At 51.3% G+C, this 27,172-nt stretch overlaps 1 protein-coding gene across 1 annotated transcript in view; it reads right to left on the reverse strand.

The window, feature by feature from the left end:
* Positions 1 to 7,356: 7,356 nt before the first annotated feature.
* fam180a (family with sequence similarity 180 member A) overlaps positions 7,357 to 27,172 on the reverse strand; it is a 76,643-nt gene continuing 56,827 nt past the window's right edge. The window contains exons 2-3 of the mRNA XM_072485377.1: positions 21,220 to 21,329; positions 7,357 to 8,664 (exon numbers count right to left, since the gene is read on the reverse strand). Of these exons, the coding sequence (XP_072341478.1) occupies positions 8,341 to 8,664; positions 21,220 to 21,329 (434 nt within the window). The 3' untranslated portion in view covers positions 7,357 to 8,340. The remainder of the gene's footprint in view (positions 8,665 to 21,219; positions 21,330 to 27,172) is intronic.

Below are 27,172 nucleotides of genomic sequence, written 5' to 3' on the forward strand. Positions count from 1 at the left end.
GGAGCAGCCGGTTAGATCGTAAACTGATTGGCGCCCAGCGCGGTTCTCACTTTTGGCCTGTCCTGCGATCTAACGGCCGCATTGTGCTCTTGCTTAAGCACAAGGTGGCCATTAAATTGTGCCCAAGTTCACAATTGAACTAATTACCATTTCTCAACATCGGAATTTATTTAAATCACATTTGCCTTAATCGGACATTTATTGAATAAATCCTTAAACTAATTAAAGACTCAATAACATTTTATCATTTAATTTAAAAAAACTTTTAAAACTTAGACAGTCATTCGAACTCTTTATGTAATTATTGTCCTGCCCACATGTACCAGCCTCCCGTACCAGCCTCCCCGAACAGGTGCCGGAATGTGGCGACTAGGGGCTTTTCACAGTAACTTCATTTGAAGCCAACTTGTGACAATAAGCGATTTTCATTTCATTTCATTTCATGTGAATCAGCAGCTTTGTGAGCTCTGATTGGTGCAAAGTTAAACAGCCACATCCACGTTCAGTTCTGATAATCAGTTTTGTGTCTTCAGAAGTAGAAATCGAGACTCCCAACCCCCAGCAGAGACCATCGAGATCAAAAGTTAAATTTAGAAACTATGTTAGAAAGCAGAAAACACAAAGGTTATGTTTCCCTCACAGAAAAGGAATCGCTGTCAACACGTCAGCGATGGTAACATTTTGCCCGTTTCCAATTCACAGGCCAGGGGAAGGAGCTGACGGAAGATAGTAAACCTGGTGAATGTCAGATTCACCACATCAGGATGTCAAAAGAATATTAATAATATCGAGAAATCAAGGGCGAAATTCTCCGTTATCGGCGGAAAGTCCGCCGATCGGCGCAAAAACGGCGCAAATCCCACTTGCGTCATGTCATAAAAATGGGACGATAGTCTCCGGCCCGAAATGGGCTAGCAGCGACGTAACGGGATCCGCGCTTGCGCAGTGGTTCACGCCGTTCAGTGTCATACGCGCTGCACGGCGTGACGGCTCATAAGGCCGCGCAGCTCCCCCCCACCTGACCGGAACACCCGACTGGATGGCTGGCCGTCGCTCAGCCCCGAGGTTCGAGTCACGCGATGTGGAGGCGCTCCTGGACGCGGTGGAGCAGAGGAGGGACGCCCTGTATCCCGGCCGCAGAGTTGCCCACGCCACAGCCGGCGTCTGTGGAGGGAAGTGGCAGAGGCCGTCACCGCTGTGGCCCTGACACCACGGACAGGCACCCAGTGCCACAAGAAGGTGAACGACCTCGTCAGAGCAGGCAGGGTGAGCCTCCCCATATCCCCCCTCCCCATATCCCCCCTCCCCCATATCCCCCCTCCCCCATATCCCCCTCCCATAACCCCATATCCCCCCTCCCCCATATCCCCCCTACCCCATATCCCCCATATCCCCCCTCCCCCATATCCCCCCTCCCCCATATCCCCCCTCCCCCATATCCCCCATATCCCCCCTCCCCCATATCCCCCCTATCCCCCCCTCCCCCATATCCCCCATATCCCCCTCCCCTATATCCCCCCTCCCCCATATCCCCATATCCCCCCTCCCCCATATCCCCCATATCCCCCCTCCCCCATATCCCCCCTCCCCCATATCCCCCATATCCCCCCTCCCCCATATCCCCCCTCCCTCATATCCCCCATATCCCCCCTCCCCTATATCCCCCTCCCCCATATCACCTGATCACTGCCTGATGTCTAACCATGCATGCTTCATTGTGTATCGCAGGACCAAACGTCCAGGCACCCATCCCCGCAGATGCACACCGCCCGCAGGATGCCCCTCGGAGACCACAGGAGACGGAGAGACCCGCACCCTCCAGCATGCGACGCCCGCAGGATGCCCCTCGGAGACCACGGGAGACGGAGAGACCCGGACCCTCCAGCATGCGACGCCCGCAGGATGCCCCTCGGAGACCACGGGAGACGGAGAGACCCGGACCCTCCAGCATGCGACGCCCGCAGGATGCCCCTCGGAGACCACGGGAGACGGAGAGACCGGGGGCAACAGGGAGACGACACCCCCGTCACGTGCGGGAGCGACCACCCAGCGATGAGGGGGGCAGCCACAGGCCCCCGTCACATCCGAGCCAGGACACCACTACCCAGGACACCACTATCCAGGACACCCCTACCCGGGACACCACTACCCAGGACACCCCTACCCGGGACAGCACTACCCGGGACAGCACTACCCGGGACAGCACTACCCAGGACACCCCTACCCGGGAAGACGAAATACCGGACAGTGACTCAGAGTGGATGGGTGGAGACGAACCCCCACCCCAAAGTGCCATGGAGTCAGAGTGGGACGAAGAGCACGACACAACGCCACTGCTGTCACCAACACCCTCCACCATCGCAGAAACACTCACCACGGTTGGGCACTTTAGTGATGAGGCGTCTGGTACACTCACTGGTGCGCACAACACAGCCGTCCCGGTACAGCAGGTGGAGGTAGGAGCAGCAGAGGGACCGGGCGGTCGGAGGGCAGCCCAGGCCAAGCGAACATCTGCTGCCCAGATGGATCCCGGGTTCCTGCAGTTACCACACCCACACATAGATCCGATGCAACCACCGACACAGAGACGAGCGAATAGGGTGACGGGTGGCTTGCGGCGGCTGCGGTCGCAGGTGGAGGAGTCCACCCGCGTCCAGGAGCTGGGAGTGGTCCCGGTCATGCGTGCCACCCAGGCTGACACCGCATGGGTGGCGTCCGCGGTGGAGGCAATGGGTGCGACGGTGTCAGACATGGGGAACGGTTGGCGAGGCCTGGGGCCTTCCGTGCAGGCGGCGTCTGTGGCCCAGGAAATGGCTGCCCTCTCACAGGAGGCCATGAGCCAGTGCCAGCGCCAGATGGCAGAGGCGCTCAACGCCATAGCCCAGTCTCAGCAGGCCATGGCCCAGTCTCAGCAGGCCATAGCCCAGTCTCTGCAGGCCATGGCCCAGTCTCTGCAGGCCATGGCCCAGTCTCAGCAGGCCATGGCCCAGTCTCAGCAGGCCATAGCCCAGTCTCAGCAGGCCATGGCCCAGTCTCAGCAGGCCATCGCTGAGGGCATCGGCGCCAGTGGCCATGTGCGAGCCGGCGTCGCACTGTCACAGACAGGGTTTGACAACCCCCTGGGCTCCATGGCTGCAAACCTGCAGACCCCTGTCGATACCAGCACGTGCCTCCAGGACTGGCAGCGCCAGATGTCGGGTGCGCGTCGGATGGCCAGTCTGTTCGCATCCCCCACCCATGTCGAGGCCTGGGGGCCATCGGGCACCCCGAGGGAGGAGGAGGTGGTGTGGTCCGTCCCGGCTCCCTCTGTAGGGGAGGTCCCGGTACACCGCGACACCTCGGACTCCCACCCTTCCGTCCCAGGTGCATCGGGTGGGCAACGGGCAGCACAGGCTGGCAGCTCGCCATCCCAGTCGCCCGGGCCGCAGCCTGGCCCATCTAGGCCAGGACGCCCCAGGAAACGGCCGCCAAAGGGATCCAGTGTCAGAGGGCAGGAATCACAGGAGTCCACCTCCAGTTCTGCTGTACCGTCTGGGGAACCACGTAGACGTAGTCAAAGGGCCCGTAAGGCCAAACAATTAGACACTGAGTAAGTTGGCACGGGTGCAGGGCACAGATGAGTTTTAGGCGCTAGGGCACGTGCATGAACTCCTTTGGTTATTAAAGTCAATGTTACACCTACCGAAGCTGCCTTTGTGCTCTGTCCAAAGTGTGCGGGCGTGTCATGTACGTTGAGCACAAGTGTGTGTGTGACGGGTGGTCTTACCTCAGCCCCAGGTGAGTCTGCCCCCTTCCCCCTGGGCCGCCATCAACATCCCCCGGGCAGAGGACGGGACCGTGCGCTGCAGTGTCACAGCCGCATGCAGGGATGGTCCGGGTGGATGGTGGTACTGTGGCCATGGGTCAGACATAGTCCAACGATATAGAGCCAGGAGCTCATCGGAGGCGGGTTGTCATCATCCTCCATGGCCTGCGATAGACACGCGTCCACCCGCAACTGGGTGAGCCCGGCCCGTTGTGCCGCCGGTGGATCGGCAATTGGGGGGGGGGGGTGGTGTGCATGCAGGTGGGGTGTGTGGGGTTGGGGAGGGGGGTGAGGGTGCTGGGTGGGTGGATGGGTGGGGGGTGTGGGTGGTCGGCTGTTGCCATGGTGTGCGGTCTGTGGCCATACTACCCGATTCCCACGCCCATCTAGTCAGTGAAGCGGGCGGCTATCAGTCTGTCCCGTGCTCGCTGGGCCAGCCGGTAACGGTGGACAGCCACCCGCCTGTGTCTACCCCGTCTGCCCTGACCATTGCCCCCATCCCCCTCATCTGGGGAGGACCGGGCCTCTTCCTGCTGCTCCTCCACTCCGCCCTCCTCTGCCTGCGGCACATCGCCCCTCTGCTGGGCTATGTTGTGCAGGACGCAGCACACCACAATGATGCGGCCGACCCTATCTGACCGATACTGGAGGGCGCCCCCAGAGAGGTCCAGGCACCTGAAACGCATCTTCAGCACGCCAAAGCACCTCTCGATCACTCCCCTTGTCGCTACATGGGCATCATTGTAGCGGTTCTCCCCCTCATTGCGTGGCCTCCGTATAGGCGTCATCAGCCACGATCGCAATGGGTAGCCCCTGTCGCCCAGCAACCAGCCCCTCAGCCGGGGATGGCGTCCCTCGTACATGCCGGGGATGGATGACCGCGACAACACGAATGAGTCGTGTACACTGCCTGGGTGACGGGCGCAGACGTGCAGGATCATCATGCGGTGGTCGCAGACCACCTGTACGTTCATTGAATAGGTCCCCTTCCTATTAGTGAACACGGCCCTGTTATCTGCAGGTGGCCGCACGGCGACGTGCATCCCATCGATCGCGCCCTGGACCATGGGGAACCCGGCAACAGCAGAGAAGCCCACGGCCCGGGCATCTTGGCTGGCCCGGTCCACAGGGAAGCGGATGTAGCGGTGCGCCATGGCATAAAGGGCATCTGTCACTGCCCGGATGCACCGGTGCACCGATGTCTGCGATATGCCGGACAGGTCCCCACTCGGTGCCTGGAATGACCCCGTTGCATAAAAGTTCAGGGCCACCGTAACCTTGACGGACACGGGAGAGGGTGTCCCCTGCCAGTGCCACGCGGTGACAGGTATGCCAGCAGGTGGCAGATGTGTGCCACGGTTTCCCGGCTCATCCGGAGTCTCCTCCTGCATTCCCGGTCCGTGAGGTCCTGGTATGACTGCCGGGGCCGGTACACACGGGGCGCCCTCGGGTGCCTCCGTTGCCGTGTGGCCGCGACGTCCTCCTCCCCCTCCTCGTCCAGGGCAACATAGACATGAGCGGCTGCCACCACGGCGGCCAACATCGCTGGATGGTCTGAAAACATGACGGCCTGGTGGGGGGGAGGGGAACGACGACATGTCATCATTGCCCATATCCCCTCCTCCCCCCAGCCAGGTGGCATGTACCGCATGGGTCCAACTGTTGGAGGCTGGCACCTGGCCAGGTGGACCAACTCATTTGCCCTCCTATCACCCTCCTCGGCACGGACCCCCTCCCCAACCTCCACCCCGGCACGGACCCCCCCAACCCCCAACCCCCAACCTCCACCCCAGCACGGACCCCCCCCCAACCTCCACCCCGGCACGGACCCCCTCCCCAACCCCCAACCTCCACCCCGGCACGGACCCCCCCCCCCAACCTCCACCCCAGCACGGACCCCCTCCCCAACCTCCACCCCAGCACGGACCCCCCCCAACCCCCAACCTCCGCCCCAGCACGGACCCCCCCCCAACCTCCACCCCGGCACGGACCCCCTCCCCAACCCCCAACCTCCACCCCGGCACGAACCCCCTCCCCAACCTCCACCCCAGCACGGACCCCCCCCCCCAACCCCCAACCTCCACCCCGGCACGGACCCCACCCCAACCTCCACCCCAGCACGGACCCCCTCCCCAACCTCCACCCCAGCACGGACCCCCCCCCCCAACCCCCAACCTCCACCCCGGCACGGACCCCCCCCAACCCCCAACCTCCACCCCGGCACGGACCCACTCCCGGCACTCCCCCGGAGCCCAGCCTACTCTAACCACCCCCCCCCCCCCCCCCCCCCCGCCGCACACACACACACACAAGCCGAGACACGGCTCCTCACGCAATCAGTCTGCGGCCACGCCATTTCCTGCCCAGAGCCAACCCCCCAGGCCGTCACTCACCTCCTCGCTGGTCGGCGTGAGCCTGGAGCACCGGGTCACGCCGATGAAAAGGAGGTTTGATTCACGTCGACGTGAACGGTTATCACGTCGACGGGACTTCGGCCCATCCGGAAGGGAGAATATCGGCAGGCCGAAAATCGGCTGCCTGGCGCAGACCCGTGACATTCTCCGCGGCAGCGGCGCCATTAACGCCCCGCCGACTTTTCTCCCTTCGGAGACTTCGGCGGGGGCGGGGGCGGGATTCACGGCGGTCAACGGCCATTCTCCGACCCGGCGGGGGGTCGGAGAATGACGCCCCAAACAACCTTCAAGGAATTCAGTGATCAGACAGAACATTCTTGAAGAAAAGTTGCAGTCAAACATAAGGAAAGATTAATTTTTCCCGACTGATGTACATTAATCACTGAAATAACTCACTGGCCAAGGACCTGGTGGAGCAAATCGGCAGGAGTGGGGTCTGGAAGGAAACCCAGACTGCAGCTGTGGTGCCCCCAGTCAATTACTCACATCAAAGGAGGTTGCCCCCTGACAAAGTTCAGCAGGGGGCTCCGCGACCTCCATTTGAAAATGAAATGAAAGTCGCTTATTGTCACAAGTAGGCTTCAAATGAAGTTACTGTGAAAAGCCACTTAGCCACTGTGGGAGTGTTGCCTGGCTACGTGATTACTGTACAGCCAGGAGAAGATGCTAACCAGTGAATGGGAAAGTTTGGAGATTGAATATTGGAACTGCACTCAGCAGTCTAATATGGGGGGATCGAGCCAAATATCTTTGGACACTTCACTCTTTCATGGTAGAGGTATCAATGATATTTTACTATCGAGGCGTGCCACTGATTCCAAGACCACCACCATCCTTCTTCACACAAAATTTAAAGTTCCCAACTGGACAATTCCTCCCCATTTCTTCCAGTGACAGCACAATGAGAATTGAGCTTAGACGGGACCCCAGAGAGCAGCAGTGTGAGAACTACTGGGTTACATGGGTAAAGATTACAAAATAAATACATTTAGTACTCTTCCAGTGAGGGCAACACTTTAAATCAGCAGTTTTACCTCCCCTCCCCTTGTAATATGTATTTTTGACCAGATGCGCAGAAAGAAAATGTTCAGGTAATGAAAATAGAAGTTGATGCAACAACACACTCCAGACAGGCTGTCCTGTGGTAGCTAATTTATTTGATCCTCAATTACAATCAGGTGTGTTTAATGTAACCAGCAGGTGTATGATTGCTCCATATGAGCGACTCAGGTTTGGATAATGATATTTATCAGACTGGAACAGAAGATTCCTTTAGCTGAAATTCAAACAGTCAGATTTTCCATAACCTCCTGTTCTTCTTAGTCCTCCTCCCAAGCGTTAGAGTCATCGTAATTGGAGCAAATTTCAGGTTACTATCCTGTTCTGGGTTTGCCACAATATATGGCATCTTCAGTTCTTCTAAGAATGTGACAAATGTACAAGATGGATAATTAACGTTCCCCAGTGAATAATTGCTATTTTTGAGCTACTAGCAAAAGACTGTTACCAAATCCACATCAGTAAATGGAGACTGGCATCCAAAACATCCCTCTGAGATTCTGGAGGTAAGGTTGCATTTTATGTACATCATCATTTCTCAAGCCCTGGCATCATTGAAACAAACAATTCAACGGGGTTATCGAAAAGCAACCAATTCCATCATATTTTTATGTTGTATTTAAATAGAAGGGCTATTAATATTTCTAAATCTGCAACAAAAGTATGATGTTCTGGTTAATTATGTGCACAAAATAGTATCTGCAAGAAATGCATAGGATCCATAGGTTAACAGAACTGTTACCAGCTTAGCGACAGCTGACTAATCTTATTGGTTTTATATTTAAACAAGAAACATTAGTGGTTGAACCGCCTGATGTTTGTTACGCTTTAACGGCCCAATATTCAAGATATTAGCATTTCATCATCACTTGTATTTTTGGGAGATGTTTATACCACACCAAGTCTGTGCCAGATCCAGGTGCAGATTGTGCAAGATGTTACTTTGGAGAGCATGCTGTAAGTACAGGAAACGGGAGGAACCATCCAAAGAAATCATTAGAAGTAGCGGAGTTAAATATTCAAGAGTTACATTTTTATAAGTTCACTTTCCTCGGAATCAGATTAATAAGATTTCAAATCATGTATTAAAGCCTGAAAAATATTCACAAGTGACTCTGCCCAGGTGTCCTGTTGATGTCCCTGAGATTTCGACGCCTGATAAGCTGTGAACACCAAGGTCAGCATTGTCCTCTCAAAGTCCTCAGACTTGAGCTGCCCACTGTATTTGGATAGTCTGTAAGTAAGCCTTCGGATATCAATGATATTCTTGGGGATGATGTGATTGACAATAAGGTCAAACTTCTTTGCTGACCGCAATGATGCAAGTTCTTCATCCTTCAGGAAGCATTTGAAGTTGTTATCTATGTTCAACCCACCCAGAAGAAACTAGAAATGCAGAAAACAAATATAAATTAAAATGGCAAAACCACAAAAAATACAGCCTTAAATGAGATTTGTAAAAGAATGAAAATAATCCACACAGATCCCCTTTTCACTCGAAAGTGGGTTGGAAATGAATTACAGAAATCAATGAAGTGGGAGATTGGATCCTGGCTCTGTGTCTAGACCTCAGTGAGGACCAATAAGAGACTACAACCAATAAGAAACTACAACCAATAAGAGACTACAACCAATAAGAGACTACAATCGGTCCAACTACCCAGAAGGCGAGATATGGGGAAAGTAGAAGAATGGTCAGGACTCCCACTCCTGATGAATATTCAATAGTGTCTGGAAATGAAAAGTTAAAACAGGATTGAGCTCATCTGTGACTGCCTTCCACAGAGGAATAGTCTGTGTAATTTCACAACCTAAATTCATACAGTACGAAGTCTTACAACACCAGGTTAAAGTCCAACTTTAACCTGGTGTTGTAAGACTTCGTACTGTGCTCACCCCAGTCCAACGCCGGCATCTCCACATCATAAATTCATACATGAAGAGTAATCCACTTGAAGTCTGGGAGGGTGTCCAGAATCCATGAAGCTTTATTTCAGCAAAAACAAAGGAAAGTAAGTGGAAAGCAAATTGGAAAAACAATGGAGAAGTTAAAAACAATGTTTGAACCTCTATCTGTAAAGGGTGAAATGTTGCAATCCCACCATGCCCAGGCACTGCCCCCATGACAAATTCAGCCCTTGGAATTAAGCCCATGGTCTGGCGAATAGACAGGTTTGTGGATGAATTTTATGTTCTGGGTTGTGAGTCAGTTGGTGAAATCCACTAAATTGCAAGAGCTGAGATCAGTACATATTTCAAAAGTATTCAGTGAATTACAAAATAACAATAATAATAATCTTTATTGTCACAAGTAGGCTTACATTAACACTGCAATGAAGTTACTGTGAAAATCCGCTAGTCGCCACATTCCATCACCTGTTCAGAAACACTGAGGGGGAATTCCGAATGTCCAATTCACTTAACAAGCATGTCTTTTGGACTTAGAACATAGAACATAGAACAGTACAGTACAGGCCCTTCGGCCCACGATGTTGTGCCGACTACTTACCCTAATCTAAGATCAACCTAACCTACACCCCTTCAATTTACTGCTGTCCATGTGCCTGTCCAAGAGTCGCTTAAATGTCCCCAATGATTCTCACTCCATCAGCTCCACTGGTAGTGCATTCCACGCACCCACCACTCTCTGTGTAAAGAACCTACCTCTGACATCTCCCCTATACTTTCCTCCAATCACCTTAAAATTATGTCCCTTCATGACAGCTATTTATGCCCTGGGGAAAAGTCTCTGGCTATCCACTCTATCCATACCTCTCATCACCTTGTACATCTCTATCAACTCACCCTCTTAATTTTTTGCTCCAGTGAGAAAAGCCCTAGCTCCCTCAACCTTTCTTCATAAGACATGCCCTCCAGTCCAGGCAGCATCCTGGTAAATCTCCTCTGTACCCTCTCCAAAGCATCCACATCCTTCCTATAATGAGGCGACCAGAACTGGACACAATATTCCAAGTGTGGTCTAACCAGGGTTTTATAAAGCTGCAGCAAAACCTCGCAGCTCTTAAACTCAATCCCCCTGTTAATGAAAGCCAACACACCAAACGCCTTCTTAACAACCCTATCAACCTGGGTGGCAACTTTGAGGGATCTATATACGTGGACCCCAAGATCCCTCTGTTCCTCTTGTGAGAGGAAACCGGAGCATCCGGAGGAAACCCACACAGACATGGGGAGAACGTGCAGACTCCGCACACTGACCCAAGTGTGGAATGGAAGCTGGGTCCCTGGTGCTGTAAAGCAACAGTGCTAACCACTGTGCTACTGTGCCTTCCATTATTGCAACACAAGCTGACCTACACTCAATATCATAGCTCGATTGTCAGAGGTCAGATACATAACAAATTCTCCATCTCCAAAGGCAAAAACCTATAACCCCTCTCTCCAGTTCAACATACCATGAAAATTGATCTAAAATGGAAATGCAAAGAAACATAAAGAACAAAGAACAAAGAAATGTACAGCACAGGAACAGGCCCTTCGGCCCTCCAAGCCCACGCCGACCATGCTGCCCGGCTAAACTGAAATCTTCTACACTTCCTGGGTCCGTATCCCTCTGTTCCCATCCTATTCATGTATTTGTCAAGATGCCCCTTAAATGTCACTATCGTCCCTGCTTCCACCACCTCCTCCGGCAGCGGGTTCCAGGCACCCACTACCCTCTGTGTAAAAAACTTGCCTTGTACATCTCCTCTCAACCTTGCCCCTCGCACTTAAACCAATGCCCCCTAGCAATTGACCCCTGCAGGGCAGCACGGTAGCATTGTGGATAGCACAATTGCTTCACAGCTCCAGGGTCCCCGGTTCGATTCCGGCTTGGGTCACTGTCTGTGCGGAGTCTGCACATCCTCCCCGTGTCTGCGTGGGTTTCCTCCGGGTGCTCCGGTTTCCTCCCACAGTCCAAAGATGTGCAGGTTAGGTGGATTGGCCATGATAAAATTGCCCTTAGTGTCCAAAATTGCCCTTCGTGTCCAAAATTGCCCTTAGTGTTGGGGAGGGTTACTGGGTTATGGGGATAGGGTGGAGGTGTGGACCTTGGGTAGGGTGCTCTTTCCAAGAGCCGGTGCAGACTCGATGGGCCGAATGGCCTCCTTCTGCACTGTAAATTCTATGAAATTCTACCCTGGGAAAAAGTCTCTGACTATCCACTCTGTCTATGCCCCTCATAATTTTGTAGACCTCTGTCAGGTCGCCCCTCAACCTTCTTCATTCCAGTGAGAACAAACCAAGTTTATTCAACTTCTCCTCATAGCTAATGCCCTCCATACCAAGCATAAACCTAAAATTGTCCTGAAAACATACATGTCCAATGTCTGTGAAGCTATCAGAGACTGAGTATCAGACAGGAGAAGCATGGGCTGGAATTCTCTGGCCGCTCGGAATCTCTGTTCCCACTGGCAGAGCACGCCCGCCCATGAGTTTCCCGGCGACGTGAGGCGGCCTCAATGGGAAATCCCATTGGAGCAGCAGGAATATTGAATCCCGCCACCAACGCACAGCGCGCCGGCGAGAAACACGGAGCTAGCAGGCTGGAGGACCCCGCCCATGATGTATTTCTGAACAAAGATTTTTTTTATGATTACAGTCAGCAATCTAAAAGACTGAAACCTGGATCTCAGTATGGATGGGCAGTTGGCTCGGATTGATAACTTCTTACATTGGACCATTTCATTTCATTCAATTCTGTGGGACAACAGGTCAATGAGCAGCAAAGTTATGAGAGACGGAACCAATGAGGAGGCACACTGCGACAGATTAATAACAACCGAGAGGATAAAGGAGTGACTGAGTAATGGGAAGAGTGTAATTGGTTGTGTGTGTGGTGGTGGGGGGGGGGGGGGGGGGGGCGGCGGGGTGCTGCTATATTCAGATATCGTGAAGTATTCTAGTGTAAAGGCAGATACCATCGCGAATGTTCACAATGAACATTTTTGTCATCGTCCCTTGTTACCATTAGCGTTCAAAGTCAGTGAGGTGGCAAGGGAGAGAGCCAGTCAGAATGTTTACAGGGAGGGGACCTATTCACTGGAACATTAACTGTCAGAATGGCCATTCAGAAAGGACACTGTGAGAATCCCATTGACACAGGAGCGGTATGAATGCTCCGGATTGGTGGGGACAGTAACCGTGCGATACCGAGCACTAACATAATGATAGTGTGAAGAATGTAGTCATTGGAGAATGTTTACTGCAAGAGATCTGATCACTGGACAGGATTATTATGGGGTTTAGTCATTCATGAGGAGACTAGTGAGGAACCCAGTTATCAAATAAAGTATAGTTTGAGATCAAGCCGCTGAGTAGTAATTATCTGAGTGTTTATGCCATTGAAGAGTTTAATAATACACTGAACGTCCAACACAGAAACAGGTCCGTGGGCCCAACCAGGTTGTATCACCAAATATTCTGATCACAAATACCCACAGCCTGTTCCCTGATCACTTCAATCCTTTATTCACTGATCCATTTTCAATTGTTTATATCGGGTCGGGTTTTCTCCATGGGTGGGTGTCCTGAATGCTGCCCGAGGTGAAAGAGTAATTGGCCACGGGTTTCAAGGGGACGCTCCTTCATTGGCACAGAGACAATTTGGCAGCTGTTTTAGTGGCTTTGGGAGTGGAAATGGAGGCGGGGCTTCTCAAGTGCGGGTCCAATCGAAAGTGGCCGCAGCAGCCATTTTGTGAGCTATCGATTGAGTGCTCCAACTCCAGCTTGGAAAAAACGGAATCGTGAGGAGACTGGGAATTCCCAGGAGAATCAGAGGTGCAGATCCAGGGCAGGACAGTCCCTCAACTTTCAGATGGAGGCTGGAAGTCCTCCAGGAGGCCACGATGAAGAAGAGGGAGGTCCTCTCTTCAGAGGGTGACAGGAGGAAGCCACTCACCCAGGCTAAGTATGGATGGAATAGCTGGCACCGTCCACAGCAGGAGTGTAGTCTGCACAAGTTGAATCCCACATCAGAAGAGGTTCAATGATCTGATCTGTTCTGAAAATTGAGGTACCCTCAATAATGACGCTTAGAGATTAAACTGTAAAGAAGGCTTTATTAGACTAATAACTATGCTACAGCTATGGACGAGGGCTGACTGCTATACAGACCATGAGGCAGGCCTTTATGTATGGCTCCCAGATGGGCGGAGCCAGAGGCGGAGTCCCCAGGGTTCCAAGCTTAAAGGGGACATCACCTTACATGATGATAAGGCAGTAACCGTTCATCACACAAATTAAATGCCACCCTCAAACCTCAGGCCGGCAGGTTGCTGGGTCTTCACCCTCCAGGATCCACAATCGAACGGAGCCTGAAAAGCAGCTCGCCCAGGCACAACTCCTGGGATCTACCCGGCACCAACCTCCGAGATCTAACGCGATCATTGTGGGCAGAATCACTTGTTGGCAAATCTGCATATTAGAGGGAAACAGCTCACTTTAATGTGTAGATTCCCGAGATATCCGAGGTTTGGGATTAATCCCCTTCACCTGGGAGACCTCGGGCGAGTGCCGTTCAACACTGGGGTCCAAAAACAGGGACCAGATGGAACGGCACTCATGGGGGTCTCCCAGGCGATCGGAGGCCCTCAGGTACATGCCCTTTGGACAGGGTGGTACCCGTGCATGGCTGGTGCCATCTGGGCACCCTGGGAGTACTAACCTGGCAGTGCCAACTGGATGCTGGCCTGGCACTGCCAAGGTGCTAAGCTGGCATTTTGTGAATGGTACGATTGGGCAGGGGGTGCCCTGTGCGGGTGTTGAGGGAGGTGGACCCTCCCATAGTATATTGGGATTTGGGAGGGGGTGTTGGGGGTCGCTTTGGCGACCTTGGAGATCAAGACACCATTTGAAAATGGCATCTCGATCTGTCACTACACTGAGAAGCTCCTCAGTGTACAAAACGGGGCTATGTGCAGCCCTGGCCGCGTATTCCCAGTTGTGGTCCCTTATCAAACGCAAATTGTTAGGGCAGCACGGTGCCGCAGTGGTTAGCACAGCTGCCCCACGGCGCTGAGGTCCCAGGTTCGATCCCGGCTCTGGGTCACTGTCCATGTGGATTTTGCACATTCTCCCCGTATCTGCGTGGGTTTCACCCCCACAACCCAAAGATGTGCAGGGTAGGTGGATTGGCCACGCTAAATTGCCCCTTAATTATAAAAAGTAATTGGGTAATCTAAATTTTTTTTTAAAAAACATGAATCGTGCATGTTTTGGGACTGTTGGACCTTGTCCTTATTTAGTTAAATCGTGCCCACAATGTTTTTCCCTCAACGAATTCCACAGGCCGACCACTATCTGGGTGAAGAAATGTCTCCTCATCTCTGTCCTAAATGGTCTCCCCCGTATCCTCAGACTGTGACCCCTGGGGTGAAATTCTCCAGTATCGGTGCGATGTCCGCCGACCGGCACCAAAAACGGCACTAATCAGTCCGGCATCGCACCGCCCCAAAGGTGCGGAATCCTCCGCATCTTGGGGGGCCGATCCCTAACCTTGAGGGGCTAGGCTCGAGCTGGACTGATTTCCGCCCCGCCAACTGGCAGGAAAGGCCTTTGTTGCCCCGCCAGCTGGCGCGGAAATGACATCTCCGGGCTGCGCATGCGCGGGAGCGTCAGCGGCCGCTGACGGCATTCCCGCGCATGCGCAGTGGAGGGGGTCTCTTCCGCCTCCGCCATGGTGGAGACCGTGGCAAAGGCGGAAGGAAAAGAGTACCCCCACGGCACAGGCCCGCCCGCGGATCGGTGGGCCCCGATCGCGGGCCAGGCCACCGTGGGGGCACCCCCCGGGGCCAGATCGCCCCGTGCCCTCCCCAGGAGCCCGCCCGTGCCGCCTTGTCCCGCCGGTAAGAGAGGTGGATTAATCCACGCCAGCGGGACAGGCATTCTAGCACCGGAGAATCGCCGGGGGTGGTGGTGGGGGGGGCGCCAACCGGTGCGGCGCGATTCCCGCCCCCGCTGAATCTCCGGTGCCGGAGAATTCGGCAACCGGCGGGGGCGGGATTCACGCCAGCTCCCGGCGATTCTCCGACCCGGCGGGGGGGTCGGAGAATCTCGCCCCTGGTTCTGGACACCCTCACCATCGGGAACATCCTTCCTGCATCTACCCTGTCTGGTCCTGTTAGAATTTTATAGGTTTCTATGAGATCCCCCTCATTCTTCTGAACTCCAGCGAGTACAATTGTTACCGATTCAATTTCTCCTCATTCACCAGTCCAGCCATCCCAGGAATCAGTCTGGTAAACCTTCGCTGCTCTCCCTCGAGAGCAAGAACATCCTTCCTCAGATAAGGAGACCAAAACTGCCCACAATACTCGAACTGTGGCCTCACCAAGGCTCCTGTATAATTGCAGCAAGGCATCCCTGCTTCTGGACTCGAAACCTCTCGCAATGAAGGCCAACATACCATTAGCCTTCTTTACCGCCTGCTGCACCTGTGTGCTTACCTTCAGCGACTGGGGCACAAGGACACCCAGGTCTCGTTGCACATTCCCCTCTCCTAATTTATGGCCATTCAGATAATAGTCTGCCTTCGCGTTTTTGCTTCCAAAGTGGATAACCTCGCATTTATCCAAATTATACTGCATCTGCCACACATTTCCCCACTCACTCAACCTGTCCAAATCACACTGAAGGATCTCTACATCCTCCTCAGAGATCATCCTCGCACCTAACTTTGTGTCTTCTACAAATTTGGAGATATTTCTCTGCTAATACTGATCTCCTTCACTTCCTCCCTCTCACTAAACCCCATGTTCCCCAACATTTCTGGTATTTAATATGAATCCTCATTTGTGAAGACAGAATCAAATGTTGTGTTCAGTTGCTCAGCCATTTCTCTGTCCCATACTATAGATTCCCCTGAGTGTGAGAGACCTTTTCCTCTTCACATAACTACAGAAAGGTTTGCAGTCAGTTTCTGTGGTCCCCCGCAAGCTTACTCTCGTACTGTATTTTCCCCTTCTTAATCCGTCCCTTTGTCCTCCTTTGCTGAATTCTAAACTGCTCCCAATCCTCAGATCAGGGACGAAATTCTCCGTAATCGGCGCGATGTCCGCCGACCGGCGCCAAAAACGGCGCAAATCAGTCCGGCATCGCGCCGCCCCAAAGGTGCGGAATCCTCCGCATCTTGGGGGGCCGAGCCCTAACGTTGAGGGGCTAGGCCCGCGCCGGACTGATTTCCGCCCCGCCAGCTGGCGGGAAAGGCCTTTGGTGCCCCACCAGCTGGCGCGGAAATGACATTGCCGGGCATCGCATGCGTGGGAGCGTTAGCGGCCGCTCACTGCACCCTGCGCATGCGCAGTGGAGGGAGTCTCTTCTGCCTCCGCCATGGTGGAGAAAAAGAGTGCCCCCATGGCACAGGCCCGCCCGCGGATCGGTGGGCCCCGATCGTGGGCCAGGCCACCGTGGGGGCATCCCCCGGGGCCAGATCGTCCCATGCCCCCCCCCCCCAGGACCCCGGAGCCCACCCGCTCCGCCTTGTCCCGCCTGTAAGAGAGGTAGTTTAATCCATGCCGGCGGGACAGGCATCCTATCAGCGGGACTTCGGCCCATCCGGGCCGGAGAATCGCGGGGGGGGGGGGGGGGGGGGGGGGGCGCCAACCAACACCAGCGCGATTCCCGCCCCCGCCGAATATCCGGTGCCGGAGAATTCGGCAACCGGCGGGGGCAGGATTCATGCCAGCCCCCGGCGATTCTCCGACCCGGCGGGGGGTCGGAGAATCTCGCCCCTGTTCTTTTCTTGCCCAATCTGTATGCTTCTTTCTCAGATCTTTTTTTAAATATAAATTAGAGTACCCAATTAATTTACTCCAACTAAGGGGCAATTTAGCGTGGCCAATCCACCTACCCTGCACATCATTGGGTTTTGTGGGTGAAACCCACGCAGACACGGGGAGAATGTGCAAACTCCACACGGACAGTGACCCGGAGCCGGAATCGAACCTGGGACATCGGTGCCGTGAGGCAGCTGTGCTAACCAATGCGCCATCGTGCTGCCCCTTCCTTAGATCTAATACCATCTCTAATTTCTGTTGTATGCCATGATTTGGCCTCCTTTCCCATTTTACTTTTGTGCCAGACGGATAAATTGTTGCAGTTCGTCCATGTGCTCCTTGAATGTTTGCCATCGCCTTTCCCTTTCAGTAACTTTTCCCAATCCATCCTAGCCAACCCTCGCCTCATATCACCCAAGTTTCCTTTATTAAGATTCAGGACCATAGTCTCAGAATCAACTACTTCACTCTCCATCTTGATTGAATATTTTATTGTGTTATGATCGCTCATCCCCATTGGGTGTCAGATAACTAGACTGCCAATTACTCCTTTCTCATTACACAGTACTGAGGCTAGGATGGCCTGTTCTCTAGTTGGTTCCTCAATGCACTGGTCCAGAAAATCATCCCATATACACTCCAGGAATTTCTGCTCTACATCACTGTGATTAATCTGATTTGCCCAATCTATATGCAGATTAAAATCATCCATAATTATAGATGTTCCTTTATCACAAGTGTCTCTGATTCCCTGTTTAATGCCATTCTCAACATTGTGACTATGGTTTGGGGGTCTAGCTCCGATGCCCACTGATGTTTTTTGATTGTGTGTTTCTCAGCTCGACACATACAGATTCCACATTGTCACAGCTAACTTCCTTCCTCATTATTGTGTTAATCTAATCTTCAACCGGCAAAGCAACCCCACCATCTTTTCCTTATTGTCTGTCTTTCCTCAATACTGAATTCCCCTGGACATTCAGTTCCCATCCCTGGTCACCCTGCAGCCATGTCTCCGTAATCCCGACAATATCATTCCCATTTACATCTACTGGCGCGATTAATTAATCCGCTTTATGGCGAATGCTACGCGCGTTAAGACACAAAGCCTTTAAGCTTGTCTTTTTAACATTCCTTGTCCCATTCCCACTATTTTTTACTGTGGCCCTGTTTGAATCTGGTCCTTGTTTTCTCTACCGATCACTTTTCGTATTCTCCTTTTGTATTTTGTTTTTGTCCTTGACTCCCCCTCCTCTGATTCCTGTATAGGTTCCCATCCCCTTGCCCCTCACTCCAGCTCCATGCAAATGCAATAATCAACCCTTCTCCCCAGCCCCTTACATATAGAGTAATCAGGCCCTCTCTCAAGCCCCTCCCACATACAGTAGTTTGAACACTCCCCAACCACTCTAGCAAATACTCCCTCGAACCTCAGAGCCAGTCCTGCTCAGGTGTAACCCGTCCAGTTTGTACAGGTCCCACCTCTTCCAGAGCCAGTCCCAATGCCCAGGAATTGTATTGTGTCCAGTGCTGGTCGCCTCATTATAGGAAGGATGTGGATGCTTTGGAGCGGGTACAGAGGAGATTTACCAGGATGCTGCCTGGACTGGAGGGCATGTCTTATGAAGAAAGGTTGAGGGAGCTAGGGCTTTTCTCGCTGGAGCGAAGAAGGCAGAGAGGTGACTTGATAGAGGTGTACAAGGTGATGAGAGGCATGGATAGAGTGGATAGCCAGAGACATAATTTTGAGGTGATTGGAGGAAGGTATAGGGGAGATGTCAGAGGTCGGTTCTTTACACAGAGAGTGGTGGGTGTGTGGAATGCACTGCCAGCAGAGGTGGGGGAGTCAGAGTCATTAGGGACATTTAAGCGACTCTTAGCCAGACACATGGACAGCAGTAAATTGAAGGGATGTAGGTTAGGTTGATCTTAGATTAGGATAAATGGTCGGCACAACATCGTGGGCTGAAGGGCCTGGACAGTGCTGGACTGTTCTATGTTCTATGTTCTATGTTCTAAACCATAGACACCTCAATCAAGGAGAGGGAAACACTGGGTTAAGTTACAAATGACCTGCAGCTTATTTGTTACATTTCCAATTAGAAGGGAAGTTCACAGAGCTATCAGGAGGCGTGAGTGTTTCAGTATTATTTGACCAGAGGCTGCTTCAAGGTTCAACATTTTTCATTCTGTTTCACTAGAGGGTGCTGCAGTATCAATTCTTTCTATTTAAGCAACTACATCTCCTGCAATTTCTAAAGTCGGTGGTGTTGTCGACAGTGCGGAAGGATGTAGCAGGTTACAGAGGGATATAGATAAGCTGCAGAGCTGGGCTGAGAGGTGGCAAATGGAGTTTAATGTAGAGAAGTGTGAGGTGATTCACCTTGGAAGGAATAACAGGAATGCGGAATATTTGGCTAATGGTAAAGTTCGTGGAAGTGTGGATGAGCAGAGGGATCTAGGTGTCCATGTACATAGATCCCTGAAAGTTGCCACCCAGGTTGATAGGGTTGTGAAGAAGGCCTATGGAGTGTTGGCCTTTATTGGTAGAGGGATTGAGTTCTGGAGTCATGAGGTCATGTTGCAGCTGTACAAAACTCTGGTACGGCCGCATTTGGAGTATTGCGTACAGTTCTGGTCACCGCATTATACGAAGGACGTGGAAGCTTTGGAGCGGGTGCAGAGGAGATTTACCAGGATGTTGCCTGGTATGGAGGGAAAATCTTATGAGGAAAGGCTGATGGACTTGAGGTTGTTTTCATTAGAGAGAAGAAGGTTAATAGGAGACTTAATAGAGGCATACAAAATGATCAGGGGGTTAGATAGGGTGGACAGTGAGAGCCTTCTCCCGCGGATGGAAATGGCTAGCACGAGGGGACATAGCCTTAAACTGAGGGGTAATAGATATAGGACAGAGGTCAGAGGTCGGTTCTTTACGCAAAGAGTGGTGAGGCCGTGGAATGCCCTACCTGCAACAGTAGTGAACTCGCCAACATTGAGGGCATTTAAAAGTTTATTGGATAAGCAGATGGATGATAATGGCATAGTGTAGGTTAGATGGCTTTTGTTTTTTGACTTCCCATGTCGGTGCAACATCGTGGGCCGAAGGGCCTGTACCGCGCTGTATCGTTCTATGTTCTATGTTCTATGACAAACTTTGCTTCAATTTCCCATCACAATTAGTACCCATTATTTAATAATCCCTTTGTGTCCATGTCGCTTTTGCGGGCCCAGAATGATTTTATTTTAAAAGGTAAAGTTGCCACAGTCCCAGATGACAATAGGCAGTCTTTGGAGGGGTAGGGGAGCTGACCTAACCTCAGGCGAGGGGCAAGGTTGAGAATACATGTGCAGAATAGCAGCAGCAACTTGCAAATAACTGAAGTGGGCAAGTTTCCTCAAATCAGGGATATTTGCCTGGACAATTTGCCTGGACAATTCTCTTTGATGTTCGGATATATTCGGGTGGTTGCTGGCTGCTGTTCAGACACTGCAAAATATCAGCGTGGTCCAAACTAATTTGGTACATTGCATGACTGCACAGCCGGGATCCTGCAGCACCTTGCTAATTTGAAACAGACTGTTTGGAAGACATTATAAAGTACCGTGTCAATCCAGAACCACGGCATATCTATCCAAAGAATGTTCAACTGCACTTGTTCCATCACCCAGGCAGTTACATTGAACAATAGAATATATCATTCAAGTTACAAATTCCACTGCACTGAGATACTCTCTAAATCTTAGAACCAACAGCAGTTAATAATCCTTCACCCAGAAAATCAGAAAAATACCATTATCTTTAAAGGAAAATTTATTAAAATTTAAGAGTACCCAATTCCTTTTTTCCAATTAAGGGGCAATTTAGCGTGGCCAATCCACCCACCCTGCACATCTTTTGCGTTGTGAGGGCGAGACCCACATAGACACGGGAGAATGTGCCACCTCCGCACGAACAGTGACCCGGGGCCGGGATCGAACCTGGATCCTCAGCGCCGTGAGGCAGCGGTGCTAACCACTTGGTCACCGTGCTCCCCTTGTCTTTAAAGGAAATTGATAAATGACTGTATTCATTGAACAGTTTTGGGAGCGAGTTAATGACACAAGTATCCAAAAACAGTGGAAGAGAAATGCAAAAGAGCGAGAGAGAGAAAGACCGAGAAACCTCATAGAGCAGCTCCACATCCTTCTGTGACTTCTGGAAAACAGGATCAATAGGAATGTCGGAATCCAGGCCCAGGTTTCTTTTCAACCTCTGTGCAAGTGGGAAGAGAACTAGAAGAGGGAAGGGAAATGAAAACTGTTACAAAATCAAGCACTTCAACAACTGTCATCAACAATATTAACATCAGGAATAACATTGCTGGCACAAAATCAAATTAACTGGATCCTCCGCATTAGACAAATCATAAAATTCACTTTTATTTGATGTAGTGCAAACGCTTTCCTGGGAGACCCACCACACATTCACACACACTCATTATGTGATAGGCACAACTGTACAGTTTCCATTTTGGACACAATTGGCCATTCTGGCGTAATTGTATCTGTTTTCAAAAGGTTTATTCCCTACATTTCTGCACAAGACCATTTTGCAAAACACTGAACATCAAACCTGTTCTGAATCAGTGCAATTGGGCAGCGAGTTTAAATGTGTTGTGTGCACAAAATGTTGCTTTGAAATGTTTTCTTTCATATATTTTGAAATAGGATCTTGCTGAAATTTCCTTAAAAATACCTGAAAATATACTTCTAACAAAACAATAAGCATTTCACCCACATCTAGCATCTCAGAGTTCGGTGTCTCTGCTTGTACTTGGGGTGTAAGTGTCAAGGGCAAGGCCAGTATTTATTGCCATGGGGTAGTGCAACCCCCTGAATCAGGCGGGCTCCACGGACCACATGACCAGCTCGGGACCAATCACACGGGAACATGCAAACCCTGGCCAATCGAGAGTTTGGGCAGGGCCCAGGCAATGTAGAGAACGAAGAGTTAAGACCTCTTGCATTGAGTTCTCTGCCTGTTACAATACTGCCTTTACATTTCATCAATAAACCCTTTTGTTAACTATTGGAAGCTTCCAGTGTCTATCTCGAGCAACCACATTGGCAACGAGGAAAATGTTTTCAATTCCAGCCAACAGTCGTCATAAATCGAGACGGGAAGGAAGGAAGAGCTGGGAATGTAGAGAAGCTCCAGCAAGGGTCGGAATTATTTAAACCATGAGTGGAAATGGTTATTGTCGTGTTGGGTGTCCTGATCCACAAATGAGCCAACACGGCTGTAGATGGTACAACTTGATTTTATTATGTTAACTAACAGATGCAACTAACTATAGACTTGGGTACGTTCGCTTCCAGTTCACCTATGGACCCAGCCCTATCACTAATGTTGGTGAGGCACTCAGCACATGGTCTATGTCTGAGTGTCACGCTGCAAGCTCTGTCCCGAGCTGTCTCCTACCAGAATGAGCGGGAACTCTCGTGTTCCCCCTTTTATAGTGCGAGTGCTCTTACTAGTGATTGGCTGCGATGTTGTGTGTGTGCTGGTTGGTAAAAATGCCTGTCCATCAGTGTGTGTGTGATTGCACCATGATATGCTGATCTGGATTCATGACAGTTATGATTAGGAAACTAGATCCATTTTATCAAGTGGTTGGTGATTGGAGTCGGTACATCAAACGGCTCTGCTATTTTTTACTATGAATGAGATCAGAGCCGAGGACAAACAGAAGGTGATGTTTCTGACAGTTTGTGGGCACCAAATGTACAATTTGATTCGGAAACTCACTTCCCCGGAGGCACCCAACTCAAAGACCTTTGACCAGAGAGTGAAATTGGTTAAAAAACATTTCAACCCGAGTCCCTCGATTATCCTCCAACGTTATAAGTTTAACTCTATAGTGAGGAGCCTTGAAGAGTCTGTCTCAGCTTCAGCAGCTCACTGAGCGCTGTGACTTTGGGACCGTGCTTAGTGACATGTTGCACGATCGGCTGGTTTGTGGGATCCATAACGATAATATCCAGGAGAAGCTGCAACCACTATAACGTGATGGAGATAGCTCAGACAATAGAGTGCACTGAAAAAGGCACCACTGACCTCTAAAGTGCGGAGAGTTTAACCAAGCTTGGGGGCGGTATGGGCGAGAGGTTCAAAGCAGGATCACCAGGCACAGCGGAGAACCAGCCACGGTCTACGGGATCGGGCTGATGCCAAAGGACCGGGAAGTAGACGGGCGGTTACTCAAGTCAGTGGTGTCGTGTGAAGAAGACCAAACCCAGTCCTCAAACCTCTTGGTGCATTTCGGCACAGGAACACCAATTGTGCGGATATATGGTACGTCCCGTCACAGTATAGGGGCAGTTATATCCCACAAAACGGGAGGTGGTTCTGAGCGCTTATCATCTGGATTTGTCCTATTTTGGGGGGCAAAGGTCAATGCTGGGCAATCTCCAGATTGTCAAATAGACACTGGTAGTGTCGGAGTACGGAAACAGCCTGAGACTGACCCAGTGCCCGTAGATGATCCTTGATATCACATGGAGTGAAACATATTAGCTGAAGAGAGGCATCTGTGATGGTGGGACCTCAGGAGAAGGTTGAAATGAATAATCAACTCAGTGTTTCTGGTTGATGATATTTGCAAATGTATCAGCTTATTTTGCACTGAAGTATCAATACTGATGATGTTTTTGAAGCCTCCTTGCCAGTTAATGTACACCACAATTAATGACTAACGGTGACAGTATGCCGGGGCTTTGATCTGATCGCTTGGCTCTGTCTGTGACATGCTGCTGCCACTATTTAGCAGGCATGCTGACTGTGATCTAAAGTAAATGTTTCTAAGTGTCATTTGTGGCGGGTTTTGCTGGGAGCTTCACTCCAGCTCTGTCGGCGAGTTCACCACCGCTATCTAACTACACTTAATCACTTTTTTAGGCTCTGGGGAGTCAAGTCAACACTTCAAATTATTTTCATCACTGGGGAGCTGGCCGCACTGGCCAGGCTGGCTCCTCAGAGATCGGGCCACCGGTTTGAAAGGGTGGCCTGATCTCCAAGTGAGCTTGGGGGTCCCCTCCCACCCATGGGCAATGTCACCCCCCCCCCCACACGCATGTGCATTGCCACACCCACACCCCTCAAGTGGTGACACTCCCCCATCCAGGACCCCCAGCCTTCAATCCTCAACCTTCTGAAGGGCCCTTCATGTCATAGATCATAGAATTTTCAGTGCAGAAGGAGGCTATTCGGCCCATCGAGTCTGCACCGGCTCTTGGAAAGAGCACCTTACCCAAGGTCAACACCTCCATCCCATCCCTATAACCCAGTAACCCCACCCAACACCAAGGGCAATTTTGGACACCAAGGGCAATTTAGCATGGCCAATCCACCTAACCTGCACGTCTTTGGACTGTGGGAGGAAACCGGAGCACCCGGAGGAAACCCACGCACACACGGGGAGGATGTGCAGACTCCGCACAGACAGTGACCCAAGCCGGAATCGACTTGGACCCTGGAGCTGTGAAGCAATTGTGCTATCCACAATGCTACCGTGCTGTCCACCCTTCACCCCCCCACCTCACCCTTTATACCCCCCTCCATCCTCCATTCCTGGACAGGGCCCCCCTCAGGCCCAGACCCTTAGCAGAGCCACCCGGGCACCCGGGCAGTGTGAAGCTGCCCACGTCTGGCGCGGCATCCTGCCCTGTCCCTGAGCACCCAGGGGCCTCCGGTGGTCTGGGAGACCCTCCGGGTGCTGTTCCGTTTGGTCCATGTTTGTGCAGAGCAGTACAGAACTGCGCCCGGCTCGGGAGGCTGGTAGATGCTGGGAGCCCGCTAGCTCCTGGGTCAGTATGCCTACTTAGGCGTGCAAGGCTTGGTCCCGCCCATTGTGGGCGTGATCCTGATCGCGATTTCGGCGTCGGGAGTCATTCTCCGCCCAATCACCGCTCCCGATTTCGGCGTTGGACAACGGAGAATCCCGCCCCAGATTTTAAAGCTTTTAAACAAATTGTTTAAAATTATTATCATTGCGTCCATAATAACCATCTTATTTTTGTTTTACGTTTTTATAAATGTCTGTAAATACAGTTAGTGGAATTAGTGTTGAATTAACCCTGGGTGCCAGTTTTGTGAACAGTCTGCTTTCAGCATTATGTTCAGCATAGAAGTTTCCAGAAACTTGCATTGAGCTGAAAGCAAATCGTTCTTAAAATTATTATTTTTGCTGAATTGTGTTGAAGAAACCAACACAACGCAATGCAAAGCCAAAGACATTCTTTCAACATATCCATGCTGCTTCTGTACAAATATTCCTCTCATTACCACTGCTTCAAGATGCACAATTATTGCAGACTTCACTGATATTCATTGGGCTCACTCATCCATTTGTTTTAACATTCAAGATGGTTTCAGTACTTACGTCCGCCATAGTTACATCTCTAGTTTATAATGGGGAAGATATGGGTCTGACGTAGCTCAGATTTCAGAGGGCAAGAAGCAAACTTATCTAAGTAAGGTTCATAATATTCATTCCCATCCGTGACAAATTAATCCAATAATTAGCTTGTGTTTTGCTTCAATAGCAGGAGCTGTGGTGATTTGTGGTTATTTTGGCATCTGGGAACTATAGAAGTTGGAACTCATATCGAAGGAAATATCCTCATACCTATCATTCCAACATCTGCTTCTACTTCATTAAAGTGCCAACAACGCAATTTAAAATGCCGCATCCATGCTTAAAGGTTTAAAATCTGACCAGAATATACCCTTATTGCACACTTTCTCCTGTGCTAATTATGTTTTTCAGGTGCATATCAAAATACATACGTGCGTGAATTATCTACATTTACTGCACATTCCTCAAATAGTTAGCTGGTTAACACAGAGAGAAGAATCTTACCAAAAATTGACAAAGAGAAAAACAGAGTGAATTCTGGGGCCTCTTAAACAAAACTTTTTTTCCCCAGGTGAATCACGCCGCATTTTTGGAGGCCTCCCGCTAATTTGCTTGCTCCAGTGAATCTTAATCACTGCAATCGCTGGGGAGCTCTCCATTACTGGTGAAATGACAACCATGAAACCTGGTCCAAAATGGCAGCCACAAAACCTGCTCCAAAATGGCAGCCATGAAACCTGGTCCAAAATGACAGCCACAAAACCTGCTCCAGAATGGCAGCCACAAAACCTGCTCCAGAATGGCAGCCACAAAACCTGCTCCAAAATGGCAGCCACAAAACCTGCTCCAAAATGACAGGCATGAAACCTGCTCCAAAATGACAGGCATGCAACCTGCTCCAAAATGGAGCCATGAAACCTGGTCCAAAATGGCAGCCACAAAACCTGGTCCAAAATGGCAGCCACAAAACCTGCTCCAAAATGGCAGCCATGAAACCTGGTCCAAAATGACAGCCACAAAACCTGCTCCAAAATGGCAGCCATGAAACCTGGTCCAAAATGACAGCCACAAAACCTGCTCCAAAATGGCAGCCATGAAACCTGCTCCAAAATGACAGGCATGCAACCTGCTCCAAAATGGAGCCATGAAACCTGGTCCAAAATGGCAGCCACAAAACCTGCTCCAAAATGGCAGCCACGAAACCTGCTCCAAAATGGCAGGCATGCAACCTGCTCCAAAATGGAGCCATGCAACCTGCTCCAAAATGGCAGGCATGCAACCTGCTCCAAAATGGAGCCATGCAACCTGCTCCAAAATGGAGCCATGCAACCTGCTCCAAAATTTTCCTAGGGAGTCCTGACCAGACATCTGGATGGAGTCCAGCAGAGGCGGGACGTCCTGTAGCCGCAGTCCAGGAAGCCAGATGACCTGGGAGGCTATGGCGACATTAGTGAATGCCAGCTCATTGCAAAAGAGGAAGGGTCAGCAGTGCAGGAAGAAAATGGATGACCTTCTTCGTGCAGCCAAGGAAAGGCTGCCATCTCTAATCTCTCACTGGGGGGAATCCACATGTATCCGTGCCATGGGATGGCAGGACTTCTGGATCTCACTCCAGCTGGCCCTCTGTCCCATGGAGGAGCCTAGGGGCCCCCTGGCACCCAGGGAAGGGGACAGGCAGGAACCCAGTGAGGGGCCCGACACCCTTGGGACCCCGGGGGT

This window comes from Scyliorhinus torazame, chromosome 19 (genome assembly GCF_047496885.1).
Source record: "Scyliorhinus torazame isolate Kashiwa2021f chromosome 19, sScyTor2.1, whole genome shotgun sequence".
Lineage (NCBI taxonomy): Eukaryota > Metazoa > Chordata > Chondrichthyes > Carcharhiniformes > Scyliorhinidae > Scyliorhinus > Scyliorhinus torazame.